The 27567-nt window shown below is 45.1% G+C and overlaps 1 protein-coding gene across 1 annotated transcript in view; it reads left to right on the forward strand.

Annotated features, from left to right (window-relative positions):
* The window catches only part of ATG5 (autophagy related 5), a 179353-nt gene that overhangs the window by 133551 nt on the left and 18235 nt on the right, over window positions 1-27567 (forward strand). The window contains exon 8 of the mRNA XM_017543762.2: window positions 11123-11249. Coding sequence (XP_017399251.1) covers window positions 11123-11220 — 98 coding nt within the window. The 3' untranslated portion in view covers window positions 11221-11249. The remainder of the gene's footprint in view (window positions 1-11122; window positions 11250-27567) is intronic.

Here is a 27567-nt window from a genome sequence, read left to right on the forward strand (position 1 = left end):
AGATATGATGATTAAATAGAGACAAGGTTCCTGCCTTCATGGAGCTTATATTCAGTGGGGAATATCAGACTCCACCTTCCAAAACCAACTAGTCTGTCTCTTTCTCATCCTTGTCATCACTTTCTCTCATACTCCTTTCTCTCTCTCTGTCTCTCTGCCCACCCCCCGCCCCCACAACCTGTAAAGCCCTGTGCTTTGCTCATGATTTTCACCAGTCAAGATGCCTTTCCTTGTCTAAATTCATCTACCCATCTTCCAAGTGTTTTTAATTATCTTTGTGCCTAGCAGGATTTGTAGTACTTTGTGGGTGCTCCATAAAACCAACTGAATGAAGGTCCTGCTTTTGTTAATAAGGTTCAACTTTCTTTAAGTGAATTTTTTTTTTTTTTTTTGAGACAGGGCCTTGCTTTGTCACCCAGGCTGGAATGCAGTGGTGCAAACACAGCTCATTGCAGCCTCAACTGCCTACGCTCAAGCGAACTCTGCACCTCAGCCTCCTGAGTAGCTGGGACTGCAGGTGTGCACCAACATGCCTGGCTAATTATTTTTCCATTTTTCGTAGAGATGGGGTCTTGCCATGTTGCCCAGGCTGGTCTCAAACTCCTGGGCTCAAGTGATCCTCCCACTTTGTTCTCCTGTAGTTCTCGGATTATAGGCATGAGACATTGCACCTGGCCAAACTTCTAATTTTAGAACAGTTTTATATTCACTGAAAACTTTCTTAGATATTAAGAGAGTTCCCATATACCTCTTACCCAGCTCTTCCTTTTGCTAGGATCTAACATGACTGTAGTACATTTGTCACAATCAATGCACGAGTACTGATACATTATTATTAACTAAAGTCCATAGTTTATTCTGATTTCCTTAGTATCTCCACTAATTTCCTTTTTCTATCCAGAGTTCCATCTAGGATACCACATTGTGCGTAGTTGTCACGTCTTCTTAATCTCCCTGTTCTGGGACAGTTTCTAGTTATGCTTCATGAAGTTTTGACAGATCTGAGGAGTACTCATTCAGATATTTTGGAGAATGCCGCTCTATTTGAGTTTGATGCTCATTTCATGTCACAGTGGGTATATGGGTTATTTAGGGGAAGACCACCGAGGTGAAATGCCCTGCTCACCACATCACATCGGCAGGACATGCTATCACATGGCAGCACTGGGGAGGTCCACCTTGACCGCCTGGCTGAGGTACTGTCTGCCAGGTTTCCCCACTGTTTCCCTACTCCATTGTTCAGAAGGAATCGCTGAGGGCAGCACTTCCTCTCCTCAAGAGGGTAGGGTGGGATGAGGAGAATAAGCTGTATCTTTTTGAGGGTAGTACGGGATGTGTATCCCTCTTCTAAAATGCTTAGGACTTGAAATGCTTCAGATTTCAGATTTGTTTGGATTTTGGAATATTTGCACATACATGATGGGATACGTTGGGGCTGGGACCCAAGTCTAAACACAGAATTCATTTATGTTTTATGTACACCTTATACACATAGCCTGACAGTAATATTTACAGTATTTTACATGATTGTGTGCATGACTGTGTTTGACTGCAGCCTGTCACAGGAGGTCAGGTGTGGAATTTTCCATTTGTGATCTGTTGGTGCTCAGCAAGTTTTAGATTTGGCAGCATTTTGGATTTGGGGTTTTTAGATTAGGGATGCGCAACCTGTATCTACACAAATTATTTGAAATTTTTCTGTAAAGAAGATTTGCCTCTTCCATTATTTAGAAAACCATTTGTTTATATCAATATGAACTCTCACGTTTGGGGTTGCAGGGTGATTGTAGGTTGTTTATTTGTTGCTCAGACTGTTCTCGCTTTGGCCACGGGGAGCTTTCAGCTTGGCCCTGTGCCTTTCACATGGGCCCTTCCTTTTGTTTTCTGAGCACTTCCTTACTTTCTAGCATTACTTGTATATTTCTTGTTCCAGCCTTAGAATTGGCCATTTGTCCAAGAGACTTATTCCTTTTACTGAGGAGTCTTCTTTTTAAATCCAGGCCTTAGCATCACATACCCACTCACTAACTCAGTTGGTCAATGAATCTTTATTTATATCCTACTCTGATGCTAATTATTGAACCCAAGCTGGATATACCATGGGGAACAAAGCAGATAAAGTCCCTGCCTTCAAAAGCCATCTATGTGGTTTGTGAGGTAGACAAAGAGCAAATCTCAGTGATGAAATATTTTATTACAACTCTGCTACATTCCCTAAAGAGAGGGGACAAGGGGCTGAAAATAAAACTAACCCCAGTCAGGCGCCTGGTTTAGATCAGGTGGTTGGAGAAAGCCCCTGTAAGTGGCTGACATTTAGGTAGAAAGCTGAAAGATGAGAAAGAACCAGCCATTTAAAGAACAGAGGAAGGAGTGTCTTCAAATTGCAGTCAGTGGGTCATGACTAGCTTTAAAAAAAAAAAAAGGAATAGAAAATACCAGAAGTATTATAAAACACTTTTTCCTTTTATGTATAGGTATGTGTTGATGTATTTACTGGTTCATTATATAAGATGTATTTCTTAATGGGAATTATGCCTCCCCCCCAAATTTGAAAGCTACTGTTTTAGGCAGAAATAAAAGCAGATTAAAAGCTCTGAAAAGAAAGAAAGAAAAAAATCCTTGCACATGCTTAAGGCTCTGTGAGGAATGAACATGGGATGTGAGAAAAGGCCAAAGACGCAGGGGCCTGCCCAGCAGGGCTGAGGCGGCTGCAGGGTGTTTCACTGAAGGACTGATGGGAAGCCATTCAACAAGGAAGTAATGATGGTTTGAAAAGAGCTTTTGGGCTACAATGTGGAAAATGGAAGAAGACGGGAAAAGAGGAAGCAGGGGCATTCAGAAAGAAGGCACTTACCTTGGTCCGAGCAAGAAGAGTCCCTAGAATGTGCAGCTCACATTCCGTGGTGAGTCTGCTTCTCCCAGTCACTAGGAAAATGTCAGGGACACTGCAGACCTTCAGCATACACATTTACAGAGTGAATCAGTTACATGATTTCAGTAAACGTGGAGATAAATGGATGAGTGAAGACACATTTGGAAAATGGCCTCGCTGATAGATTGAGTATGGGGGAAATGGACAGGGAAAGAGGGACCTCCTTTACACATCTGGCCCGCCATACTCATTATGTTTTCTTTCTCACCTCAGACTATAGAGGGTAGTAAGAGGGCTCTTTCAACACTTTAGACTGTGTTTCTACCTCGGTGCTTAGTCATATTGGCCAGAAGTGGAAATAACAGAATTTTTCTAGAGAAACTGAGATTGAGTAGAATTGCAAAAACCAGTTTTTATTACAGATTCTCAATCTCATGTGACTTTATAATCTCTGATGCCAAATCTCTGAACCTCTGTGAGAGTCAACCCACAGCAAATAGAGGTCTTCAGAGTGGTCCCAAAACTTTTGGGATTAAGCATTCTATAAAGAGCTGGAGAGGTAATAGTGTTATGTGGCTCATGTGTTCCAAAGAACTTTACCCCAACTGGTTTTACATTCTATTAACTATATATTATGTGAGGCTGGGCGCAGTGGCACACACCTGTAATCCCAACACTTTGGGAGGCCAAGGCAGACATTACTTGCCTGGAGTTTGAGACCAGCCTGGGCAACATGGTGAGACCCTATCTCTACCAAAAAATACAAAAATTAACTGGGTGTGGTGATGCAGGCCTGTAGCCCCAGCCACTCAGGAGGCTGAGGCAGGAGGATCACTGGAGCCCGGGAGGTCAAGGCTGCAGTGAGCCTTGATCACGCTGTTGCATGCCAGCCTGGGCGGCAGAGGGAAACCCTGTCTCAAAAACAAACAAAAATATATTGCGGCCAAACCCTTTCTTGGCACCGTTTTTCTCGTCAGGCTGATGCCAGCATCTGCAACTGGCTGCCCGCGCCCCTGTTTCCTCAGCAGACTGCAGCTGTCATTGTCACTGGTGGAACCTGAAGGAGAACTGACCTAGACTGAGCTATGCTGGAGCAGAAAATGGAAGAAGCCAGACCTCAGGAATAGAGAAACGAGGGTCCTGTCCGGAAAGTCAGGTGGGCATCGGAGACGACTGTGATCCAGAGATGCTGATGAATTTTGGAGGATTAGTCGTTTTGGTCAAATGGGTTTTATGCTATCGATTGAGAAACCAAAGCGACAATCAGATGTTACCGGGAGCGGCACCAGCAAGTGTTCCCATTGGTTAAGAATTTCCACGTGACAGAAAATCAAACGCAAACCAGCTTAAGTCAACCAAGGGATTGCATTGGCTGACAGCCTGAAAGCTCCACAGCTTGCTCTGGAATTTACACCTTCTTCACGATCCAAGTGCCAGGTCTGTTTTGTTCATAAGGGCGGTCTCGTCCCTGTGCTGGCTTCATGTTCAGGCTGGCACTTCTCTTAATGGCACAAGTGGCTGAGGGATTTTGGACTTTGTGTTCTCCAATACACCAGCCAAGAAAAGAGGGATTGTCCCCGCCATATGACAACAGAGGACTGAGGAAGTTTTCTCCCGGAAGCATGAGTAAACGTGTCCTCAGACCTCATGGGTCTGAATCAGCCCATATGCCCACCCCTGAGCCAATCACCTGGTCAGATCATGGGTACTCTGATTGACCTAAGCATAGGAGGACCTGCCTCTTGGAGCTGGCTATATCCACCTGCTAGAGAAAGGGGAGGCAGTGCGCAGGAGGGGGTTCCCTCCAGGTAAAAGCTGGACGTTGTGGCAGGAAAGAGGGCAGCAGATGTGTGGGGGGCAACCTGTGAATATTTACTACCTCAACGTCATTATTATTGTGATGCAGGCCAAATTCGAGGCAGTGCAGATCCAGATAAGAACACTTTTGTTTGGAACCCCAGCTGTGCCTGCTTCTAGCTAAGTCACTTAGGTCTTTAAGTCTCAATTTCTTCATCTGAAAAAATGTGGATGATAATACCTCATGGAAGGTCAAATTCATATATTAGAGGATACATCATAGGCATCAAAATATATGAGGTTATATATTTCAAAAAACAATAAATATGAGGGACTTTTCTTAAAGTGCCAAATACAGTCAGCACTGTCGAAGCCAAGATTGAGCCCCGTTTCCACTTAGCAGGCAGCAGATGGAAAGATGTCTCCAGCCACCTTGAGTGCTGGGCAAGTCAGGGCCCTCCCCATGTCTTCATGACAAGACAGAAGTTTCACTGGTTCAGAACCAACTTAAGCAGCAGGTGTTCAGGGCTGGGGTGTAGAAGTTTCAGCTTTGATTTTTCTATGAAATTGTTCGGGTTATTAAAATATTGGCCCTATTCTCTTGCTTAAGAACTGGTTTCATTTCTAATGACACAGCACCATCATGCCATTCCTTGATTTAGTCACGAGAACCAAAACTAATGTGTGGCTAGTTTCATGTCATTTTTATAGCAGTTAGTACAGAGAACAACAGGCTCTGTGAAAACAGATGTATTCGCTATCTATTTCTCTATCTGCTGCCTCCCAGATTCAAAACCCCATCTCTGAGATGGCTTGGTCCTCTGGTTTGGCCCTTGTGGGAGAGGCTCTTGTAAGGACAAGAGCCAGCTATTATTCTCAGTGGGAAACCATTTTATAAGAAAGAAGTGTGCCATGCCCCAAACCTTAAAAGAATTGCAAGAGGGTGCCAGAAAGAGACCTTTCTTTTGAGAGAGGATTCCTTTGGCATTATTGTCTATTGTGAACGTATAGGAGGGTTCTTTAGCTGATGAGCCTCTGTAAACTTCTTAAAGTCTTTGTGGTATTACATGAGAATGTGAGCATCTATTTAGTATTTCTGGCAAAAGCATTGCCTGAATAATAATGCCAGCAGTCTCATAATGACAGCACAGTCAGCCTCTTCACAAAGGTTTTATCGTCAGCAATGTCCCTTATGTAGGCAGGTTAGAGAACAGATGTTTACAGCTAAAGAAAGAGACATTAAATTTTTCATGACTTCAGAGAGGGCTGTAGAATTTAATGTTAGAATCCTGGGCTAATTTCTGGATAGTTGTTTGATCTCTCTCTGCTTGAATTTTTTTCTCCAGAAAAGGCAAACAATAATGATAATAATAATAGACCAGGCATGGTGACTTACAACTGTAATCACAGCACAGCACTTTGGGAGGCCAAGGCAGGAGGATCACTTGAGTCCAGGAGTTCAAGACCATCCTGGATGGCACAGTGAGACCCCCATCTCTACAAAATATTAAAAAATTAGCTGGGCATAGTGGCAAACAACTTTAGTCTCAGCTACTTGGGAGGCTGAGGTAGGAGGTTTGCTTGAGCCAGAGAGGTTGAGGTTGCAATGAGCTGTGCTTGTTCCACTCTACTCCAGTCTGGGCAGCAGAGTGAGACTGTGTCTCAGAATAATAATAATGATAATGATAATACCTCCTGGGCTGCTAGGGAAGATTATATAAATGAATATATGTAAAGTGCTTAGAACATCAACTGGCACACAGTTTGCACTCCATAAATGTTAGTTGTTGTAATCATCATCTTCACTGTCAACCTTTATTTTCTTTTTAAAGACAGAGTGGATAGTGGCAATAGGAGTGACTGAGCAATCCTCCGACCTCAGCCTCCAGAGTAGCTAGGACTACAGGCACAGGCCACCATGCCTGGCGAATTTTTTGCTTTTATTTTTAGAGATGGGGTCTCGCCATGTTACCCAGGCTGGTCTTGAACTTCTGGCCTCAACAGATTCTCCCACCTCAGCCTCCCAAAGTGTTGGGATTACAGGCATGAGCCACAATGCCCAGCCCCCTATTCATTTTTCTCAATTGAAAGTTGAATGCCCTTGCCTCTTTGACACACATATACAACCACTCTCCTCTCCCACCTGGCCTCCTGCCAATCTCAGTTACTCACCTAATCTTTGCTCTCCAGCGGTCTTCCAACATCTGTCTCTGTCCAAACCAACAGCCTCAGGAAAGCCGTGCTTCCATGCTAGCAAGCTGGCCTCCTCTAGGGCCATCTAACCAGTCTTTCCTTGTAATATTAAATATGATTCTGAGGTTTTTTTAAAGGTGTTAAATACCATGGCTAGGCAGATCCAACTCACTTAGAAAACTGGAATTGGCAGCTGTGACTCTTGGTTTCTGCTTCTATTCAGAATCTGTGCTATGTTATAATCAAGCCCAGGTATTGTACCTTCTTGGTCCATTTTTGAATTTTTCACCCAATTTGACCAATACTATTTAACTCCTGCTTTTTTTTTTTTTTTTTTTGAGACAGAGTTTCATGCTTGTTGTCCAGGCTGGAGTGCAATGGCGCAATCTACGCTCACTGCAACCTCTGCCTCCCAGGTTAAGTGATTCTCCTACCTCAGCCTCCCAAGTAGCTGGTATTGTACAGACGGTCACCACCATGCCCAGCTAGTATTTGTATTTTTTGTAGGAACAGGGTTTCACCGTGTTAGCTAGGCTGGTCTCAAACTCCTGACCTCAGGTGATCCACCTGCCTTGGCCTCCCAAAGTGCTGGGATTATAGGTGTGAGCCACCGCACCTGACCACTTCCTGCATTTTTTAATATGACATATGATTTGGTCAAGAAAGCCTTTCTGCATTTCATTTCTTTGGTCTTCATTTATTTATTCAATCAGTATTCTGTTACTGTGTTCCTCTGAACAGTCTCAATAAAATTGCTGCTGTTTGGTGCTTCGTGTATGTGCATCTATTCCCTCTCCTGCGTTATGAGGCCCAAAGCCAGGGATACTATTTTTAAATTTTATTTATTTGTTTTTTATTTTTTGCATCACCCACAGGCCCACAGGCAGAGCCTGCTTGGTAATGAACTCATGAAGAGCTGTGACTGCACAGATGGGTCTCTCTGGTCTTTTCCCTCTGCTTCCATCCCTCTTTCTTTTCTTCTAAGAGTCTCACAGACCCTTTCTATCTGAATTTAATTAGGCCTCCAGCAAACAGAGACACAGATTTCACTGTCAGGCGCTGCTCCATGCTGTACTGGGGGCTCCAAAGGTGATGCCCCATAGGTGTTCTTGGCCGTGGCCTTCAATACCCTGTGTTGATGTACTCTGACATCTCCTCAAATGATCGTGTCTTCGCTTCACATCTCGTGGCCTGATTCCTTTCCTCTTACCCTTTCGTTGGCCTGACTCCCTTCCTCCTACCCAGTCTGATTCGTCCGCCTTTTCCTGACTCCCTCCCAGGCCGCCCCTTCCCCTGGCCTCTCTTCATACCTTGGCCGTTAGTCTTGCTTGATGCCTCTGCATGTCTCACTTTGGTTTCTGTTCCCCCTTATTCTTTTTCTTTCACTTTCCCCCGCCCACCCGTCGTTTTTAACAGTGTCATCATGACTTACAGTGTGGGAACATGGTGCTCGCTGTCTCCCACATTACATAGCTGCCCCTGGATTTCATGTGACCAGCATTCCTTCCCCGAACCCCTGGGGCAAGATAGAAGCTCCCTCAGTGCCAGATGCCAGAGTCTAGGTCTCATCGCGAGTCCTGCTTCCTGCCCACCTCAGGAAGCAGGGGCAAGGCAGAAGATGGAGGCCAGGGCCACAGAGATCACCACAGACCTCGTGTCAGATTCTCTGGGACAGTGTGAGCTGGGTGTGACCCAATGCACCACTCACAACAGCTTTACTCTGCGAAAGCGAGAAACGGGGAGGGTCCTCGTAAAGGAATGGCAGGGGCTGCGGGGAAGAGGTGGGGTGGCACATATGACTGAGGCCAGGGAGGTTTCTAGTGCTGACATGACTTGTCCTCCTCATCCACTCACTGGAAACACGAGAACTTGATGAATAACAGGGTCCCAGTCATAAGCAGAAAGAGCTCTTCCCTTTTTCTTCCGTCCGCCTCACACATGTCACTTGTGCAATCTGTTCTTATGTGAAGGTCTGCAAAGTTGTCCAAGTGGAGGATGGCCTGGGGTGTCTTAAACACACATCCGTTCCTGGAGGGTCAAACATCAGCCAGGGCAGCTGGAACAACCTGGACTGTCAGAGTAGAAGGGGACGGGGGATGTCAAGGCTGCTGGGAATACAGCTTTCTAGCACTCGGTTTCAGAGAGCAAGAAATGGAGTTCTGATTACAAACATGCAAGCCGGATTTGGTCAAACACTCTCCCTGTGAGGCAGCTGCCCTTTGAGGCTGTGGACCAGAGTGGAAATAAAGCTCCTGTCTGACAAAGGATAGGTTTCCTTTACCCTTTCTGCTGACCATTCCGCTTCCTGCGGGTTTGCTGCATTGACCCTTGGGCAGCAGCTCTGGGGGTGCTTGCTACAGCAGAGTGAAAGTGATTGCCAGCCTGAGCTCTGCAGGCTGACTTGGGCTCTGCAGCATGTTTTTCCCTTGCTTATTTTCTGCTGCTGTTTGTGAGTCAAGCTCAAGGGCCACGTTTAACAGGCTGGTTGAGGAAAGGAGTGAGCCAGGTCTCTTGACATCTTCTCAAGTCTCAGAAAGGAAGTGCAGACCTCATCCAGTGCCCTCTCCTTTCCTCTTCAAGTGCAGGTGGTTAAAGCCCACCTGAAAGAGTTTGACTGTGTTCCCCCAGAAAACATGTGTTGGAAACTTAATCCTCAATGCAACAGAGTTAGGGGGTGGGGCTTGATGAGAGATGATCAGGCCATGAGGGCAGAGTGAATGGATTAATAGCGTTATCGCAGGAGTAGGTTGGTTATAAAAAGGGTGTTTGGCCCCCTTTTACTCTCTTGCTCTCTCTCGCTCTCTTGCCCTGTCACCCTTTTGCTCTCTTGCTATGGGATGATGCAGTCACCAGGTGCCAGCTCCTCAGTCTTGGACTTCCCAGCCTCTGGAACTGTGAGCCAAGACATTTCTGTTGATTGCAAGTCCCCAGTCTGTGGTATTCTACTGTTACAGCACAAAATGGACTAAGACACCGCCCCTGGGTGCATCCCACGCATGACACAGGCAGGAAAGCAAAGATAGTTAAACTCAGGATGGGCACTTGTATTCAGAGGTTTTTTTATTTATTTTTTTTTTTGGCATTTTCCCACATTGCCTAGCATATAGCACTGAGAATGCATTTTAAGATTTACAGACAGTTTTGACAGTTAAATAAGGCATGACCAAGGTAAAGGGAAAAGATTGTGGGCATTTTGTTAAACAGGACCAAGGAATGCATTTTTTTCAAACACTATTTTTAAAGGACTCTTTTTGTAGAAGCTTAGCTTTATTTGGTATCAGCCAAATGTACCAATCTCCTGCGTCTGATTTAAGAACAAAATGCATGCTGTTACCTATATCAAGTATCTCAGATACCTTTTCCAACCAGTTTTGAAAGTTCACAGAACTGGTCTTCCTGAGTCCTTTGGCCTTAGACTTGTAGATACACTGATGATCCATTGGTGTGCAAGAAGAAAATACCTTAACTTCTATTTCTATCTGTGTTTCAACCTAAAAAACAAGGAAATTAAGCTTTACTATCATTACTAATAGTAATAAATATGATTAATGTTATATGTATCACAAGTATACACATATAAAATGTATTAATAAATATAAATATGATGGGGATGCAGGCCCAATTTAAAAAATAAGATTGTATGATAAAAAATGTTTGATGGGGCTATGGTGGCTCAAGCCTGTAATCCAGCACTTTGGGAGGCTGAGGCAGGAGGATCACTTGAGCCCAGGGGTTTGAGACCAGGCTGGGCAACATAGCAAGACCCCAAAACTACAGGCATGCACCTGTAGTCCCAGCTACATAGGAGGCTGAGGTGGGAGGATCTCTTGAGCCCAGGAAACTGGGGCTGCAGTGAGCTCTGTTTTGTGCCACTGTGTTCCAGCCTGGGCAACAGAGCAAGACACTGTTTTAAAAAATAAAATGTTCGCTGGAACTTCTGCTGCTAGCCAATATGAAGCCATGGAGACTAAATTTACCTTCCTGCCTGAAACAATACCCCCCCACACACACACATACACACACACAAACACACACATGAGACAAAATATGCAAAACACACACATACACACACACACACCCCGCAGACAAAATATGTGAAACAGCAGATTCCAAGACACTGGCCATCAGGCAATGAAGAGAAGTGATCCCTAGAATCAGGAAACAGTGAAGTGGCCCTACGACTGTCCCAGCCTACTCCACTGATTTCACACTGTTTAACAGTTATATATGTCTTTTTTTCTTAATTTGAATTTTTGCTAGATTGTGAACTCCTTGAGGACAGTGACCACATCTCATTCATGGTGCCTCCCCAGGACCTAGCACAGAAGTTGCTGAATATGCATTTGTTGAGTGAATAACTGAAGCTCTCCAGGGAAGCCTCAGAATGGTAAGATCATAGATGAGCAGATGTTGGAGCCCAAATGCACATTAGAGGTCATCTAGCCCAGTTTCCTCATTCTCCTGATGAGGAAATTGAGGTCCCAAGCAGTGCTATGACTGGCCCAAAGTCTCATGGCCCCTTAGTGGTGGAGTTGGTGGGAGTATTCCTCCCTATAAAGCCACCCTGGAATTAAGCAAATTGGTAAATTGCTGCAGCTCACAAAGCAGGGGCCTCATAGAGTTCTAGAGGCTAAGGTGGTATGTTTAGGAACACAAAGATAGGTACCAAGAATCACTGTGGGCAAAGCCACCCAGAGGTGAAGATATAGCTAGACTCTGCTCAGTTCTAGAAAAATTCTGAAAGGGCCTCCCAGGTTGAGCAGAGAGACTGCAAGAGTCCTTGGGCTCTGGATAAAGACAAACCTGCTCACCTGGAAACTCCAGAAGACTCTCAGCCTGCTCCAGGCCACCCTAAGAGTGATTACAGGGCTCCATGGCCCATCCTCAGCCCATCACCACCTCCCAGAATAGCCCTGCAGGCCCTGCCTCTCTCCTGGGAGTTGGGGGAAGGTGGACCCACAAAGAGCAGCCCCACACTGTACTCTACCCTGCTACCCAACTGCGTGGCCTGTGTTCCAGAACCCCACATGGAGAAGATCCAGTCAGTCCCTAGACATTGCTGGTTCATTAGTGGAGCACCTTCAGGTCACAAGACGTGTCCTGGCATAGAAGGACCTTCCAGGTCAGGATGCAAGGAGCTCCTGACACTGTCCTCATGAGGTTGGAACAAAAGCCTGGGGTTGGCTGTGACTGCTCTCAGAGGTTTGATGCATCGTAAGGCAGCCTGGGCTACATCACTTCTCTGCCAGGGTTTGTCCTGGCTTCTGCTGGAATGTAGAAGCTGGCATCAAATCCCTTCCCTTTGAGCTTCTCCTCAGTTCAAATCACTGCTCACTTCTTAAGTCCTTGATAAAGTAGCCCACCTTTCTAAACACCTTGCGGAGAGCTGGAAAGTTCTAGGACACGTCAACAGCTGCCCAATATTGTCTTGAGAGTTTTTAGACTTGATCCAGGCCCAGGCAGGAGATGCACTTACACCTGCCTACAGATTCCTACAACCATCACCCAAAGTACATCTATGGGATCTTTGGGATGGGAGCAAATGCTTGGCTCTTGTTTCAAAGCTATAAAAGTAGCCTTACCATTTGGTAAGTTTTCAACAGTGACACTGGGCTTTGTCTAACAAAATGATGATGGGATGAAAGTGAATGGTGAATTACATGTGACTTGGGGAAACTTCCTCACCTGGAAGCCCCAAAAAAGTTCCTCCAGGAAGGAATCTAGCAGGAGATTATGTCACACAAAGGGGTCTCCTAAACAAGAATTGCTGTTTGATTTACACACAGTTTAGATGTGAATCTCCTGAGGCCCAGGGCTCAGCTCGGGAAGGGGTCTCTGAACAAGCCTGACCGAGGGATGGGCCACACAGGCTACTCTGCACCTGTGTTGTGTTCTTCTCCAGCAGCGAATGGTTAATTCAGGTTACAGGTGAAGCCACAGTGCAGAGCCCTGGAAAAGGAAGAGGCATATTCCTGGCAGCCAGTGACTGCAAAGTGTTTTCTATGCGCTAATTAGACTGAGCAGTGGTAGAGTTATTGTTAGTCTCCATTTTATAGATCAGGAAACAAAGGCAGTGAGAGGCCAAGTAAGGTGTCTGTAGTCACAGGGTGAGTCAGCAGCTAACTTCTTGCCCCCTGGGCTAGCACTTGGCTCCGCCTTGGGCTCTGTGGTCTCTTGGAAAATGTTTCCTGGTTTATCAATAGCCAAGAGGTCTTGGCAATACATTCTTCTGGGGAATCTCACCCTCACTGTGGCCCGGCAGCCAAAGCCCCTGCCTTCCTCATTCTCCCTCCACGCCACCTTGTGGACTTCCTGCAGGCCGCACAGCTCCTGCCAGCCTCCTGTAGACGCATCTCAGCAGGATCCCCCACTCACTCCAGCACGTCCACTGAGGTGGCCCCCTCTACTGAGGGCCTCAGCCATGCCAGCACCTTCCCCACACTGCCGATCAGAATGACAGCCCTGACGCGGGGCTCCCAGCTGAGTCTCTTTCCCTGCTGCTCTGCTACCCATGCCAGTCTCTGGTTCCTTCAGTGTCATCACTCCCCTCTACTCCCTGCACTTCTCATCCACTCCCTGAACCCCCTTCCTCATCACCATTTTTTCACTGGGAAAACCCACCCCTCCATACCGTCAAGTCACCTTCAGAAATTCCAGGACCCTCCCAACTTTCCAAGAACTCCTAAGCTTTCCCTTCTCTTGGACATCTTTCTAGACTCATTAAAGAACACAGTGGCCTCCCCAGCTACCATTTGTTTAAAAGTAGATTTGTCCTCAGCTCACCAGTGCCTCACATTTATATTTAAAGCTATGTGGTGGGCAGGATTCTAAGATGGACCCAGGGTTTCCTGCATCCCCCTTTGTGTATACACCCTGGAAATACCATGGATTTTATTCCCATGATTAGGTGCTGTTTTATGACATGGGTGACCTTAAGAAAGAAAGATGATCCCAATGGGCCTGATTCCATGATAATGAGGACTTTAGTCTTATGACCACAGAGAGCTGAATTATATCAACAGGAAAAAGCTCAAAGTGGATTATTTTCTCGTCACCTCCAGATAAGAGCTCAGTGAGGCCAACACCTAGATTTCAACCTTGTGATGCCCTAAGCAGAGGACCCAGCCATACAGTTTCAGACTTGTCACTTAAAGAGCTGTGAACTAATAAGTGGGTATTATATGAAGCCAGTAAGTTGCTGGTAATTTGCAATATAGCAGAAAAGGAACATGGGTAAATATTTAATTGTGTTGAAGTTTTGGGTTTTTCCATGTTGATTCTGGTACCAGGGTCTCAGATAAGGGGCTGCAGCTACACTAGTATGGACTGCTATCCTGCAGACTCCTAGCAGAAGGGGCTGGCTGCCTGGTTCACTCTGAATATGATATAGCAGCAAGCAAAGGTGAATGTTGACCTTCCTGCCCTCAGGGGCTTCTAATCAGGTAGTTAGACCAGCACATAAAGAGCCTAATACAAAGGGCAGAACAGAACCTGAGTAAAAATCAAAAGAAGGGAGCTGGGCAAGGTGGCTCATTCCTAGCGCTTTACGAGGCCAAGGTGGGCAGATTGCTTGAGCCCAGGAGTTTGAGACCAGCCTGGGTGACATAGCAAGACCCCATCTCTACAAAAATTAAAAATTGGCTGGGCATGGTAGCACACACCTATAGTACCAGCTACTTGGGAACCTGAGGTGGGAGGATCACTTGAACCTGGAAGCCAAGGCTGCAGTGAGCCATGATTGCACAACCTGGGTGACGGAGTGAGACCCTGTCTCAAAAAAAAAGTCAAAAGAAAGGAAATCATATCCAACTGGTGAAATAAAAAACTTCACAGAATAATTGGTATTTGACATAAACCTCGAAGTCTGAGTAGGGTCTTACTGAGGGATGAAGGTAGGAACATAAGAGCAAGTTAGGCAGTGTGCTGCTCGATTGCACAGGCTGTGGGACATTGGATACATAAGGGATAGCATGAGTTAGGGTGAAAACATCTTCTGGGGCCACGGTGTGAGGGCTATTAAATCATAGGGTTACTTGGCAAGGAATGAAGGGCCCCAGAGAGTTTGGAGGCTGGGGCAGGATAGAATCAGGGTGAACTGAATGTGTGGGATGGATTAAAGGCAGGTAGAAGAGGATTATTCAGACTATGAGAGTAGAATAGGCAAAAATTAATCAGCACCTGCACCGTGGCTCTGACGGTAGAGACAAGAAAAGGAGGCAAATGTCACAGTCACTGGGGACTATAGAACTTTGAGCAACAGGATAAACATAGCATCTAGCGCAGGCCCATTGATTGGTCCAGCCTCCCTTCACAATTGAAGATGTGTACTGTGTCTGCTGATTCCAATCATCCATGCCAAGTACTGTCAAAAAGGCAAGAGTTGCTGCATTGGCAGAGGTAGAATAACTGTGATACATTGCTGAAAACTACAGGATCTGAAGGGAGAGAAATGGGACTGAATAGCAGCTGCAGGGTCTTCAGGAAAGAATGACCTTGTCATTGTTTTGCTTACTGGTGGCAAATTTTAAAAAGACAAGGAGTCTGCTCATTTCTCCTCTAAACCACCAGTAAAACTTCACTTTTTCCCAGTACACACACACACACACACACACACACACACACACTCAGCTATAGCCTGTTGGCTCCAGCTCAAATGACTTTCACAATGACAAACAGAGAAACAGTTATTCCTGCAAATGCTCCGTTGACTTGTTCTTGAAGACAACCTGGTAGCCGTAAAATAGTCCTTTGGGCTATTCCTTAGACACTGGCTTCCTTTACCTCCCTCCCTGACTGACTGCCCAAGCTATGGTTGTTCCGTCCTAATCAGGATTTTATAGGGCAAGAGGCATACAACATCGTCTTTGTTCAACTACCACCAGACCAGTCAAGGGCAGACTAGGCCAACAGGGCTGTTCCTCCTTCCCCTTCGGTTCTGGGTAAGCACACATCTTCCACCCTTACTTTAAAGGCAGACAATTTGTTTTTATCATTTGCCAACACAGCTGAGGATGATTATTAATTAATCAAAAACACTGACTTTTAACTTCCCACGCTCTCTCCAGAGATGCTCCAGTGACAGCTTGCATCTGGACTTCAGAGCGGTTTAGATAGAAGTGGGCACCATGCAGCAAAGACTTGTTTTTTTTCGGGTTCTTTTTCAAACACAACTCTAGCTTAATCCCATTTAGCCAGTAAACTCGATTTTAAGGTGGTCTCATTTTGTGGGGTTTCTGTTGGTCTTTTTATACAACTTCCTTTGAAACCAGAAATGCTGTGTCAGGATTTCACAAAAAGGAAAATAAGTTCAGAGCACATTTTCTGTTCATCAAAAGCTTGAACCAAAGCACAGCAACAGTATGTTTCCATGAATAATGAGGCACCATTGTCTTCCTCTGCTTGTGAGCTTATGTTCTGCTGTTACCCTCCAAATTCAAGATCTCAGCAGTGCATACCTAACAGTTTCTAAGAGCACGTTTGAAATGTTAAATTTGAAAAAGCTCAACAAGGGATTATCCGATTCAGTTGGCTACAGTTTAGGCAACTGAATTTTCTCCTTCTTCCAAAGATGGCACGGCCAGGCAGTCATCCCCAGCTCTGCACTCATCTTTGTGGCCATACAGTAGTTCCCAGCGCAAAAAGGGGAGGCGGAAGACAGCTCACCACAAGGTACACTTCAAAGCTGAATGGCTATTCTCTAAAGTGAAATGGGGGCCAGGTGTGGTGGCTCACGCCTGTAATCCCAGCACTTTGGGAGGCTGACGCAGGTGGTTTACCTGAGATCAGGAGTTTGAGACCAGCATGCCAATACAGCGAAATCCCATCTCTACTAAAATTACAAAATAAAAAATAAAACCAAATTAGCCAGGCATGGTTGTGCACACCTGTAGTCCCAGCCACTTGGGAGGCTGAGGCAGGAGAATCGCTGGAACATGGGAGGTGGAGGTTGCAGTGAGCCGAGATCACACCACTGTACTCCAGCCTGGGCAACAGAATGAGACTCTGTCTCAAAAAAAAAAAAAAAAAAAATGTGATAGGGCATTTGGGGCTGCCTTCACCACTTGGCAGAGGCTAGAATAAAAAATCCACTGCCATGAGGGGCTGCTCGTGCTGATGAAAGAGTTAAGCAAAACCAAACTTAGGAGGAAAGTGCACTTTCCTTCCATTTAACGAGGGCCTCATCTTCAGAACCTCAGGAACCTGGAAGGGGTATGTCGTCTCCTAAATGCAGGGATCTGAACTTTGGAAAAGGGTGCTGTGAAATGTGGACCAAGGCCACAAGGCATTGTCACGCTTTGGCATCCCGTTTCTCTTCCCTATCTTTCAGTGATGTATGTTCTCAGAGCCCTCCATCTTCCTCCAACTCCCGGAGCTATTTAGCTAGTGCTCAAGCATCCAGGCTTCTGTCTCTTCTCTTTGCCCTCCTGCCACCTGTCTTTTCTTCCTTGTCATTGCTCATTAGCCTTCTCTACTGGAGGTGTGGAAGGGAAGTAAAAGGAGATAAAAACTCTGCTTGTCACAGTCCATTTGCCTCTTGTCAACAGCTCTGGTAAAAGGCCAAAGAGGAAGCTATTGGCCAAGATAAGAGTTGAGATAAGGGTTGGGGATTATCTGTAAAATTCATTTATTCATGGTTACCCTCCCAGTCACCTGAGGATAATGGGGAGTTATCTTTATCATGCATTTTTGTAGGAAGTTAAGAGCAAAATTCAGTCGTTTCTAAGAGCTGGTCAAAATAACTCCATGAGATAAAACAAGCATAGTTGCCTTATACCCAGGTGACATAAAGCTGCCGTTAGCAGCTCCAAACAGCTAAGTATCTACTCCATTGTTTAACTCTCTGAAGCGAAAGGTCTCTGGAAATGGAGAATCTCCTCTCTCTAGTCAGTTAGGGAAAGAATTTAACTCATTCTTGGGTTAATAGGTGTCCTTGGACAGCTCTGCATTTCTTCTGAATGAGTGGGAAGAAGAATATTGAACAGATAAGTGAGGGTCTTTGATTATAAGTAATACAAAACAACTGAAATTACTTGAAGCCAGAAAGGTCAATTATAAGAGACCCAGCAGGTGGCTCTCCTGGGACCAAGGGTGAAAGGAGGCCTGGAAGGCTTTTCGGGCTTTTTCTCCACACCTGCTTTTTAAAAAAATCTATCCATCCTATTCAGTCCTCTCATTTATATACCAGCAACCCCCTTAACCCCATCCTCCTCTTCCCCTCCATATACAGCAGAGCCAGAGGCACAAATTTCCACTTTTACAGGGTCAAGCACAAAGAAACAGATGATTCTCTTTGGAGTTTAAAATCCTCAAGACAGTGCGTCTGATTGGTCCACCTTGAGTCAAGTATCTATCTGCCTCTGGTCCAATCAGCTCTGACGGGAGTGCCGGACAGAGGCAGAGACATGGCTGCTTGGTCCCTTAGGTGGTGCTAAGAACAAGTGGCCCGGGATGTGGTAGGATCACTTCAGGCTCCTTAATCCAACAAAAGAAAAGACACTTCATACCTGTTCCCCTCTTGCTCACAATCTGGAAGCACAACCTGCACATGTAGGGAGACAGGCAATTAAAACTATTTAGTGTCGATTACTGTGAGAGAAAAACCCTGATTAGAATGAACTCATAGGGAAACACATTCTATTTTGTGGAATGAAGTGTTGCCAGATTCTAGAATCACAAAGCCAGTGGAGATCCTTGAACAAACAAACAAACAAAAGAACTCTTAGGAAACACACTGAAATGGCCCATCTTTAGTAGAATAGGTCAATACATTTAGAATATGCATAAAATGGAACCCACAGCGCAGCAGTGAAAATGAAGGCATTACAGCTACACAGTTCAGTATGGATCTCCAAAGTATAATGATGCATGAAAAGGCAGGTCACAGAAAAACACATACCAGATGATTTTACTAAAACATGCAAAATTAGACAATATACTACTGCAGCATACATATATATGATATAGCTATAAAGAAAACAAAGGAGTGGCTGGGCGCAGTGGCTCACGCCTGTAATCCCAGCACTTTGGGAGGCCGAGCCGGGCGGATCACCTGAGGTTGGTAGTTCAAGACCAGCCTGGGCAACATGGCAAAACCCCCTCTCTACTAAAAATACAAAAGTTAGCCGGGCATGGTGGCGCATGCCTGTAATCCCAGCTACTTGGGAAGCTGAGGCAGGAGAATCGCTTGAACCTGGGAGGCGGAGGTGGCAGTGAGCCAAGATCATGCGACTGCACTCCAGCCTGGGTGACAATTCAAGACTCTGTCTCAAAAAAAAGAAGAAAGAAAGAAGAAAAGGAAAATAATAGTATAATAGACGAAATTGAGGATAGTGCTTACATGTGAGGTAGGGAAGGGAAATGTGATCAGAAAGGGGTAAACACCTTCAAACATGTTGTAAAGGTCTATTTCTTAAGCTGAGGGGTGGATTTGGTGGCATTAATTTTTTGTTATTAAATCTATGCTTAGGTATTCTTTTTGTTTATATGATATATTCTGTAATTTAAAAAAATAAGTGATTGCTATTAAGCAAGGGTTCAGTCTAATGAAACTATTTCTCTTTCCTGGGTGATAGCTTGTTATGCTTGCTTGGTCGGGGATAATAGTGAGTAATTCTGTTTGTCAAATGATTTTCTGGTTTGTGTCCACCTAACAATAATTGTGACAAGGAAAGTTCCCAGAGCGGCCTGGCAGCGCTGCGGGCAGAAGAATGCCTGAGGTCTAACCATGCTTTTTCTCGGGTCCTTTGGCCTGATTCAAGCTGCAGCCAGTATTCAGCTCTACTCCTATCTCAAACATCCAACCATCTCCACCCAAGAAGGTTGACTAACAGCTCAGCAGGTTCTTCAAAACATGATTACACTGTCTGGCACTTTCTTAAAAGGTTAAACAGAGAACTGCCATGTGACCCAGCAATTCCAGCCCCACATGTATGTCCAAAAGAATTGAAAGCAGAGACTCGGACAGACTCTTGTACACCATTGATCATGGAAGCATTATTCACAACAGCCAAAAGATGGAAGCAACCTGTATTAGCCTGTTTTCACGCTGCTGATAAAGACATACCTGAGACTGGGTAATTTATGAAGAAAAAGAGGCTTAATGGACTCACTGTTCCACGTGGCTGGGGAGGCCTCACAATCATGGCGGAAGACGAAAAGCACACCTTACGTGGCGGCAGATAAGAGAGAATGAGAGTCACGCCAAAGGGGAAGCCTCTTATAAAACCATGAGCCCTCATGAGACCTATTCATTACTACAAGAACAGTATGGGGGAAACCACCCCCATGATTCAATTATCTCCCACCGGATCCCTCCCACAATACCTGGGAATTATGGAAACTACAATTCAAGATGACATCTGGGTGGGGACACAGCCGAACCATATCATTCTGCTCCTGGCCTCTCCCAAGTCTCATGTTCTCACATTTTAAAACCAGTGATGCCTTCCCAACAGTACCCCAAAGTCTTAACTCATTTCAGCATTAACTCAAAAGTCCAAAGTCTCATCTGAGACAAGGCAAGTCCCGTCCACCTATGAGCCTGTAAAATCAAAAGGAAGTTAGTTATTTCCTAGATACAATGCAAGTATAGGCATTGGGTAAATACATCCACTCCAAATGGGAGAAGTTGGCCAAACAAAGGGGCTAAAGGCCCATGCAAATCCAAAATCCACCAGGGCAGTCAAATCTTAAAGCTCCAAAATGATCACGTTTGACTCCATGTCTCACATCCAGGTCACACTGATGCCACCGCCTGTTACCCAGTTCCGAAGTTGCTTTCACATTTTTGGGCTATCTTTACAGCAGTGCTCCACTCTACAGGTACCAATTTCCTATATTAGTCTGTTTTTATGCTGCTGATAAAGACATAACTGGGCCAGGCACGGTGGTTTATGCCTGTAATCCCAGCTCTTTGGGAGGCTGAGGAAGGTGGATCATGAGGTCAAAAGATGGAGACCATCCTGGCCAACATTGGTGAAACCCCATCTCTACTAAAAATACAAAAATTAAAAATTAGCTGGATGTGGTGGATCATGCTTGTGGTCCCAGCTACTTGGGAGGCTGAGGCAGGAGAATTGCTTGAACCCAGGAGGCAGAGGTTGCAGTGAGCTGAGATCGTGCTACTGCACTCCAGCCTGGTGACAGAGCAAGACTCTTGTCTCAAAAAAAAAAAAAAAAAAGTATACCTGAGACTGAGTAATTTATAAAGAAAAAGAAGCTTAATGAATTCGCAGTTCCACATGGCTGGGGAGGCCTCACAATCATGGCAGAAGGCAAAAGGCATGCTTTACATGGTGGCAGTTAAGATAGAATAAAACTCATCAGATCTCATGAGACTTATTCACTACCATGAGAACAGTATTGGGGAAATCACCCCCATGACTCAGTTATCTCCCACCGGATCCCTCCCATAACACGTGGGAATTATGGAAGCTACAATTCAAGATGAGATCTGGGTGGGGACACATCCAAACCATATCACAACCCAAGTGACCATTAACAGATGATTGGAGATACGCAAAATTTGGTATATTCATACAGTGCAGTATTATCCACCTATAAAAAAGAATAGAATTCTGATATATGCTACAACATGGATAGATTTTGGAAGCATATGCTTAGTGAAATAAGTCAGACACAAAAGGACAGATACTGTATGATTTCACTTATATAAGGTACCCGGAATAGGCAAATTCATACAGACAGAAAGTATAACAGAGACAGAAAGTAGAATGGGTTACCAGGGATAGTGGAACGGGGAAGGGAGAGTTATTGTTGAATATGTGCAGAGTTTTTGTTGGAGATAATGAAAAAGTTTTGGTTGTAGTATGATAGTTGCACAGCATTGTGATATATATTTTATTTATTTATTTATTTTGAGATGGAGTCTCACTCTGTTGCCCAGGCTGGAATACAGTGGCATAATCTCAGCTCACTGCAGCCTCTGCCTCCTGGGTTCAAGCAATTCTCCCACCTCAACCTCCAAAGTAGCTGGGATTAAAAGTGTGGGCCACCACACCAAGCTAATTTTTATAATTTTAGTAGAGAAGGAGTTTTGCCTTGTTGGCCAGGCTGGTCTCAAACTTGTGACCTCAAGTAATCCATCCACCTCAGTCTTCCAAAGTGCTGGGATTGCAGGCATGAGCCACCACACCCAGTCTGTATTCTTTAGTTTGCTTGGACCAATGCATTGTATCTGGCATGGAGAATGTCCTGTCTTTGTTTAAATGGGCAAAGAACATCCCCAGATCCACAGAACGGATGGGAGGAAAACATCGTGACTGGGCAGGTTAGGAGTTTGGGTGCATTTCTCAATGCACAGCTGGAGCTGGCCAAGGCCAGAAAAAGATCCCTGAGGGAGCCAATGCATGCATGCAGCCAGGCAGGCCTCACGTGGGGCCACAGCTACCTTATGACTTTCAAGGGCACTCATGACTATTGCCTCTGTGGGTTCCTCCCACCATCATAATCTCACTATAAAAATTATTTTTATATAACTTCAAATACTTCATTTTTTTCTTCTTAGCCAAAATATAAAATTTTGGCTAAGAAGGCTAAAAATTTTCTTTCTTTTTTTTTTTTTTTAAGACATAGGATCTCATTATGTTGCCCAGGGAGGTTTCAAACTCCTGGCCTCAAGTAATCCTCCTGCGTTGGCCTCCCAAAGTGCTGGGATTACAGGCATGAGCCACCACTTCTTACCCTTTTTATAATGTGAGAAAAAAAATTAAAACAGTTGTGTAGGCCCCTGTAAGCATCACAGGCTCTAGGCACTGTGCCAACATATATAACAGGTATGTTGGCCCTGGGAGGAACTGGACACACTGTCTTATATTCTACCTCTACAGCTCATTCTCCTGGGGGCAGGAAGGGAGTTTGAAATAATCTTGTCCTACCTCTCATGCAAGCAGGAATTCCACCAAGGCCTCTTTGACAGAGAATCATTCCGGCTCTGCCTCCAGGATCTCACTCCAGGAGATCTGAGCAAGTTCTCAGTAGTGAGCTACTAGGCTAAGGTCTGTATCCCCCTGACTTTCACCAGTTGCTCCAAATCCTGCCCAGCTGAAACAACAAAGTGCAAGTTTTAAGTCTTTGCAATATCTGAGGAGCTATTACGTGCCATCACAACCACCTCAACACAAGTTCTCTGCTCCAGATTAAGCACCCAAAACCGTGTGATGGGGGATTTGTACACCCCCCTCATCTTGCCAGATGCCCTCCTCTAGACAAGGGCAAATGAACCCCTGGATGTGGTCTGATGTGACCACAGCTGTTACCTCTGCTACGACATCATCATCCTTCTACCAGTTTCACTTATCAGTAGGTGGATCACATCATCAGCATACCTCTCTACCCACACCATTGGCTTTGTCCAGTGTGGAGATTCAGTGTGTCCTCATCACTTGCCTCCTCCCAGTCATGTCAAGGTTCATCCACGATAGAGGGTGTCCTTTCTGTGCTTGGCCATCTACAGATTTGACAAGCATGCTTTCTTTGTCTTCATTTTGCAGTGTCAGGGACCATACATCCTATTTTCAAAGTTGCCAATCATTTTTTGTTGTTGTCTGTCTTTTTCCTGTTACTGAAAGTTTAGTTCACGCCCTGATATGGTTGAAACAGAGAAACTTCCATTTTTGACTTGTGATTGATTTTGGCATTCTAGGGAGGAAGGAAGTAAGCCATTGGAATTAATTTGTCCTTTTATTCTGCAAAGAACCCCTTGATGAGCGTTTTCTTTAAGTCGCCAGGTGTAAGGTTAGATGTGACGGGACAACTTTCCAGGAGAAATGATCTATCCTGGCCACGCAGCAGGAGACCAACTTTGCTGAGGGCTAGCTAGGAAAAGATAGTGGTGATGAGGAAGACCAGTAGTACAGCCTGTAGGGGATCTGGTATCTACTTGAACTTTCTTTGTCTGTTCTACAGTTCTCATGTTCTGCTGGAGCCAAGTCAGTTTACATTCCTAAAAGTGATATTGTCACTTAGCAGCAGTATTGAGGGCCAAACCAGAGTTTTATGAGTAGGAATGAAGATAGCATTTAGAAAAATATCCTGTTAATGCATATGGGAAAATGTTGACTTTTAAATTCCTGCACTTACGGTAGTATATATCTGCTGCTTTTACCTGCCTTTCATCCTTTCTCCTTCTTTTGCAAACACGCCCCAGTTTTCTTTTGGGGAACCATTTCTCCAACATACTTGATCCCAGTGGTGGCGGGGGGGACTTCCTCCATACCCTGCCTCCATTGGCCAGCATGCAATCTAAACATAGAAAACAAGAGGATACATTCTCCTTTTCACAGTGGCCTCAGAGATGGACATGAGGTCCAGTGGGCCAGCCCATCACTCCCAGGATTTCTTGCCTGTGCTATCAGTAAAGAAGGGCTCTACACCTGCAGAGCTTTGCTTCACTGGAGGAAGTCATCCTAAACCTAAGTAACCACCTTCACTCCAACACAGGAGCCCTGACTGAGGCCAATACCAGATCGAGATGGAGAGACTTGGGTGCCAATGACATCGTTTGCTCACAGCTATGCTGAAGCTACTTTGGAATTCGCCATCTAATCCTTTCTGTCACTGACAACCAAGAGAGGCTAGAACAAGGTGATCCTTTTGAACAACTGCACTAAAAAATTGTCTTCCTGGAAAAAATAATTGACTTGGCAATTGTATTTTGTTTGTTTTATGCTGGAATTTATTATCAATTACTAGATATATGAAAGAATGAGTGTGACAGTTCAAGTGAAGCTATTTTAAATGAGTATATGGCAATATTTGGAGATTGAAGTCAATGCAAGCGTCTTAATACTCAAGCAACAACTGAGCAAGGTAAACACAGGAAAACTGGTTGCTATGTAGTATTTAAGACGTGGGGAAAACATCTTCAGTTCTTAGTGTATAAATAGTTTGGGCAGCAAATTAGTCCTATCAGCTCCTTAGATCAAACCACAAAAATGAAGGAGGCAAAGAAATGAAGGAAACAGGCTGATTACATTTACATTTAAATTGCAGTTATTAGGATTATTTTATTTGCTACATAGACGAGACACAGCACTGCCAATTCATGTCTGGTTTAGGTTTTGCTCACTAGCAGGAGGTGATTGGCTTGGTCTGGAATGGGAGGCCAGTGCCACACCTCGCTTATCACTTTTTCCTGAACTCCTGCAGAAATGTCTTTTTTTGGTGAGTGTGTATAACTTTGCTGTTGTTCTTAAGTCTTTGTTGAAAGACAGATGTGATCCAACTCTCATATCAGAAGGCAGGGAAGCCCAGATTTTAATTTCAGGTGTAATGCTGAGTCCCTGTGTGGCCTTTAAAAAGTCAGTTAACCTCCTGGCCTCAGTTTCCCTGTCTGCAAAACAAAGCTCATAATCCAAACTTAGATGTCTCATTGGGCCACTGTGTGCATTAATTATTGTTTATAGTGCAAGTGGAAGTTGAGCTGTGTTAATTATTGTTATCATTCCTGGGTCTTCCAGCCAAGTTTAAGCCAAGCCCTCCTCTTGCTTTTAGTTCCTGAGATCTGACAGATACAGCCATGAGGAGGGCTGTAGGTCACAGCTAATCAGCAGAAGGTGCATGCCTCACCTGGAGAAGGTTTCTGGCCCCAAAGCCTTGACCCTGGGGATGTGGGGCAACCCAGATACCTATGGTTTTATTAGAACCTCCTGCTAACAGAACAAGAGTTCTGAAGCTGCTGCCATACTCCTGTCCCTTGCCTCTGTGTACCTGCCATTTAATTTACTAAGAAGCCTGGAGATCAATAAGAGGAGCTCACCCTGTCATTAGACAGGGCCCTAAATTGCAAGTTGCAGTTGGAGAAGCTTCAGAAGCATTGTGATCACTCGTGAAGAAAGATGACTAATCGCTTTCTTCTGGTCACTTATTTGGCTTATGACTTTGGTTTCTACTCTCTAGGTACAATAGTTATCAGATTTCCATGTAACTAGGTAGTGACAATTGGTATGTCCAATTTCATTTAATACACTTGTTTGTAGATTCTGCTACCTCACCTAGGCCAAGTTGCTTAGTTTTATTTTATCCCGCCGTTTTAAAGCTTGGGAGACAGGCGAAGGAGGGAAAGCTCACCTCAGCTCACTAATCGCCATCTCCATCAGCATCAGCATCACTAGTGAGTGTCCAGGAGACACCGTGTGTTTAACCCTTTGCAGTGAAGTTAATCTCTACGTATCCTGTGCAAGTTAGACAAACAGTTCCAACAGGTTTGAATCTCAGCCGTGTACAGAACCCTGTAGTTTAGAAAAACAGCACCAAAAATACACCAGCATTCCAAAGAGCAGGGGAATTCATCTTCTACCATGGTTTGAAGCCAGCTGTCCAGGGCACAGGTACAATCAATTTCCTATATTACCTTTCTAGGCAGGGACCACAGCAGTCAGTTTTTAGGGAAATCCTAAGCCCCCTGTGAAACAGCATCCTTACCCACTCAGGATGGAAGCCAGCTGTCCAAGGATCGACCAGGTCCCCACCTATGTGCCTGACATCCTTTCTCAAGGAACATGCACACCCACCTCTATTGGCACGGGCTTGTAACTATCTCCTTCCGAATTTGGTCCTTGTTGTTAATACTGACTCCCCTCCCCCCACACCCCAGCCCTCACTTTCCCCCAGCTCTGCAATCCTCTGGCAGGCAGACAGGTCCCGCCTGGCTCTTTTGTCTGCTCAGCACAGGAGGCAGACATTGGGGTGGTGGTGTGTGCTAGTTAACTAATTAATGATTGTAAAGCACTTTGAAAACATAAAGAACCAGATAAATGCCAAGTATTATTGTTATTAATGATGAGGAGGCTGTTTAGTCATCCTCAGCCCTGAACTCGGCTCACTGCTCCCACCGTGGCTGCAGGCTGATTTGAGAATCAGGATGAGAACTCCCCTCCTCCCTGCATGCGCTGTTTCACACTGAGTCAGTGACCAAGGTGAAGGGCCAGGAAACCTTCTCTCCTTTTCTCCCACCTGCTGTCAAAGCACTGCCTACTTTGTGGCTGTAAGGCTAACATTTACCGAAAGCCAGGGTTTGAAACTGCCTCTCTATTTCCCATTCACCTGTTTAGTAAGTTCACTGATGTTTACTTGCGTGCTTGATGATGGTGATTAGACTGCCACCTCTTCTGAGGACAGGATGGGGCCTGAAATGAAGCCCTACTTTCCATTTAGTAAAATTCCGTAAGGATGGATTCACTTATACAAGGATCTCTTTTACATGTTTCAGGGGTCTGATATTTTCTTCTAGATGCTTCTATGTATGTCTGTTCCTTTGATATAGCAACTCTGCCAGCTGGGGAAGGCAGATGTTATTTTCCCCATTTTGCAGATGGGAAACCTGAGGGTCAGGGACATCATGAGCCTTGTATAAGGCCCCAGGGCCTCTAGAATCTAGTGACAGGGAGAGTTCACTCCAGCTCTCCCGAGCCCCAGGCTGAATAGTGCCCTCAGACACATGAGGTGACTGCAACAGACTCCAGACACCTGGCAGGATGTGCTAAGATCCGTTAAACAGCTTCTCGATATGTTCTAGCAAAGCACTTTCAGAAACCCCGTGGTCTCTGCATGGACAGCTGACCTGAAGCTCCTCCAGCCAGGCTAGGGTTGAGAAGTTCTCCTTGTCCTGTTTCAGGCTCGCGATCCTGGAATCTAATAGTCTATCAAATGCTTGGGCCAGGAAGACCCTAGAATCCATCTGTGCA

The sequence above is a fragment of the Cebus imitator genome, unplaced genomic scaffold (assembly GCF_001604975.1).
Source record: "Cebus imitator isolate Cc_AM_T3 unplaced genomic scaffold, Cebus_imitator-1.0 Scaffold160, whole genome shotgun sequence".
Taxonomy (NCBI): domain Eukaryota; kingdom Metazoa; phylum Chordata; class Mammalia; order Primates; family Cebidae; genus Cebus; species Cebus imitator.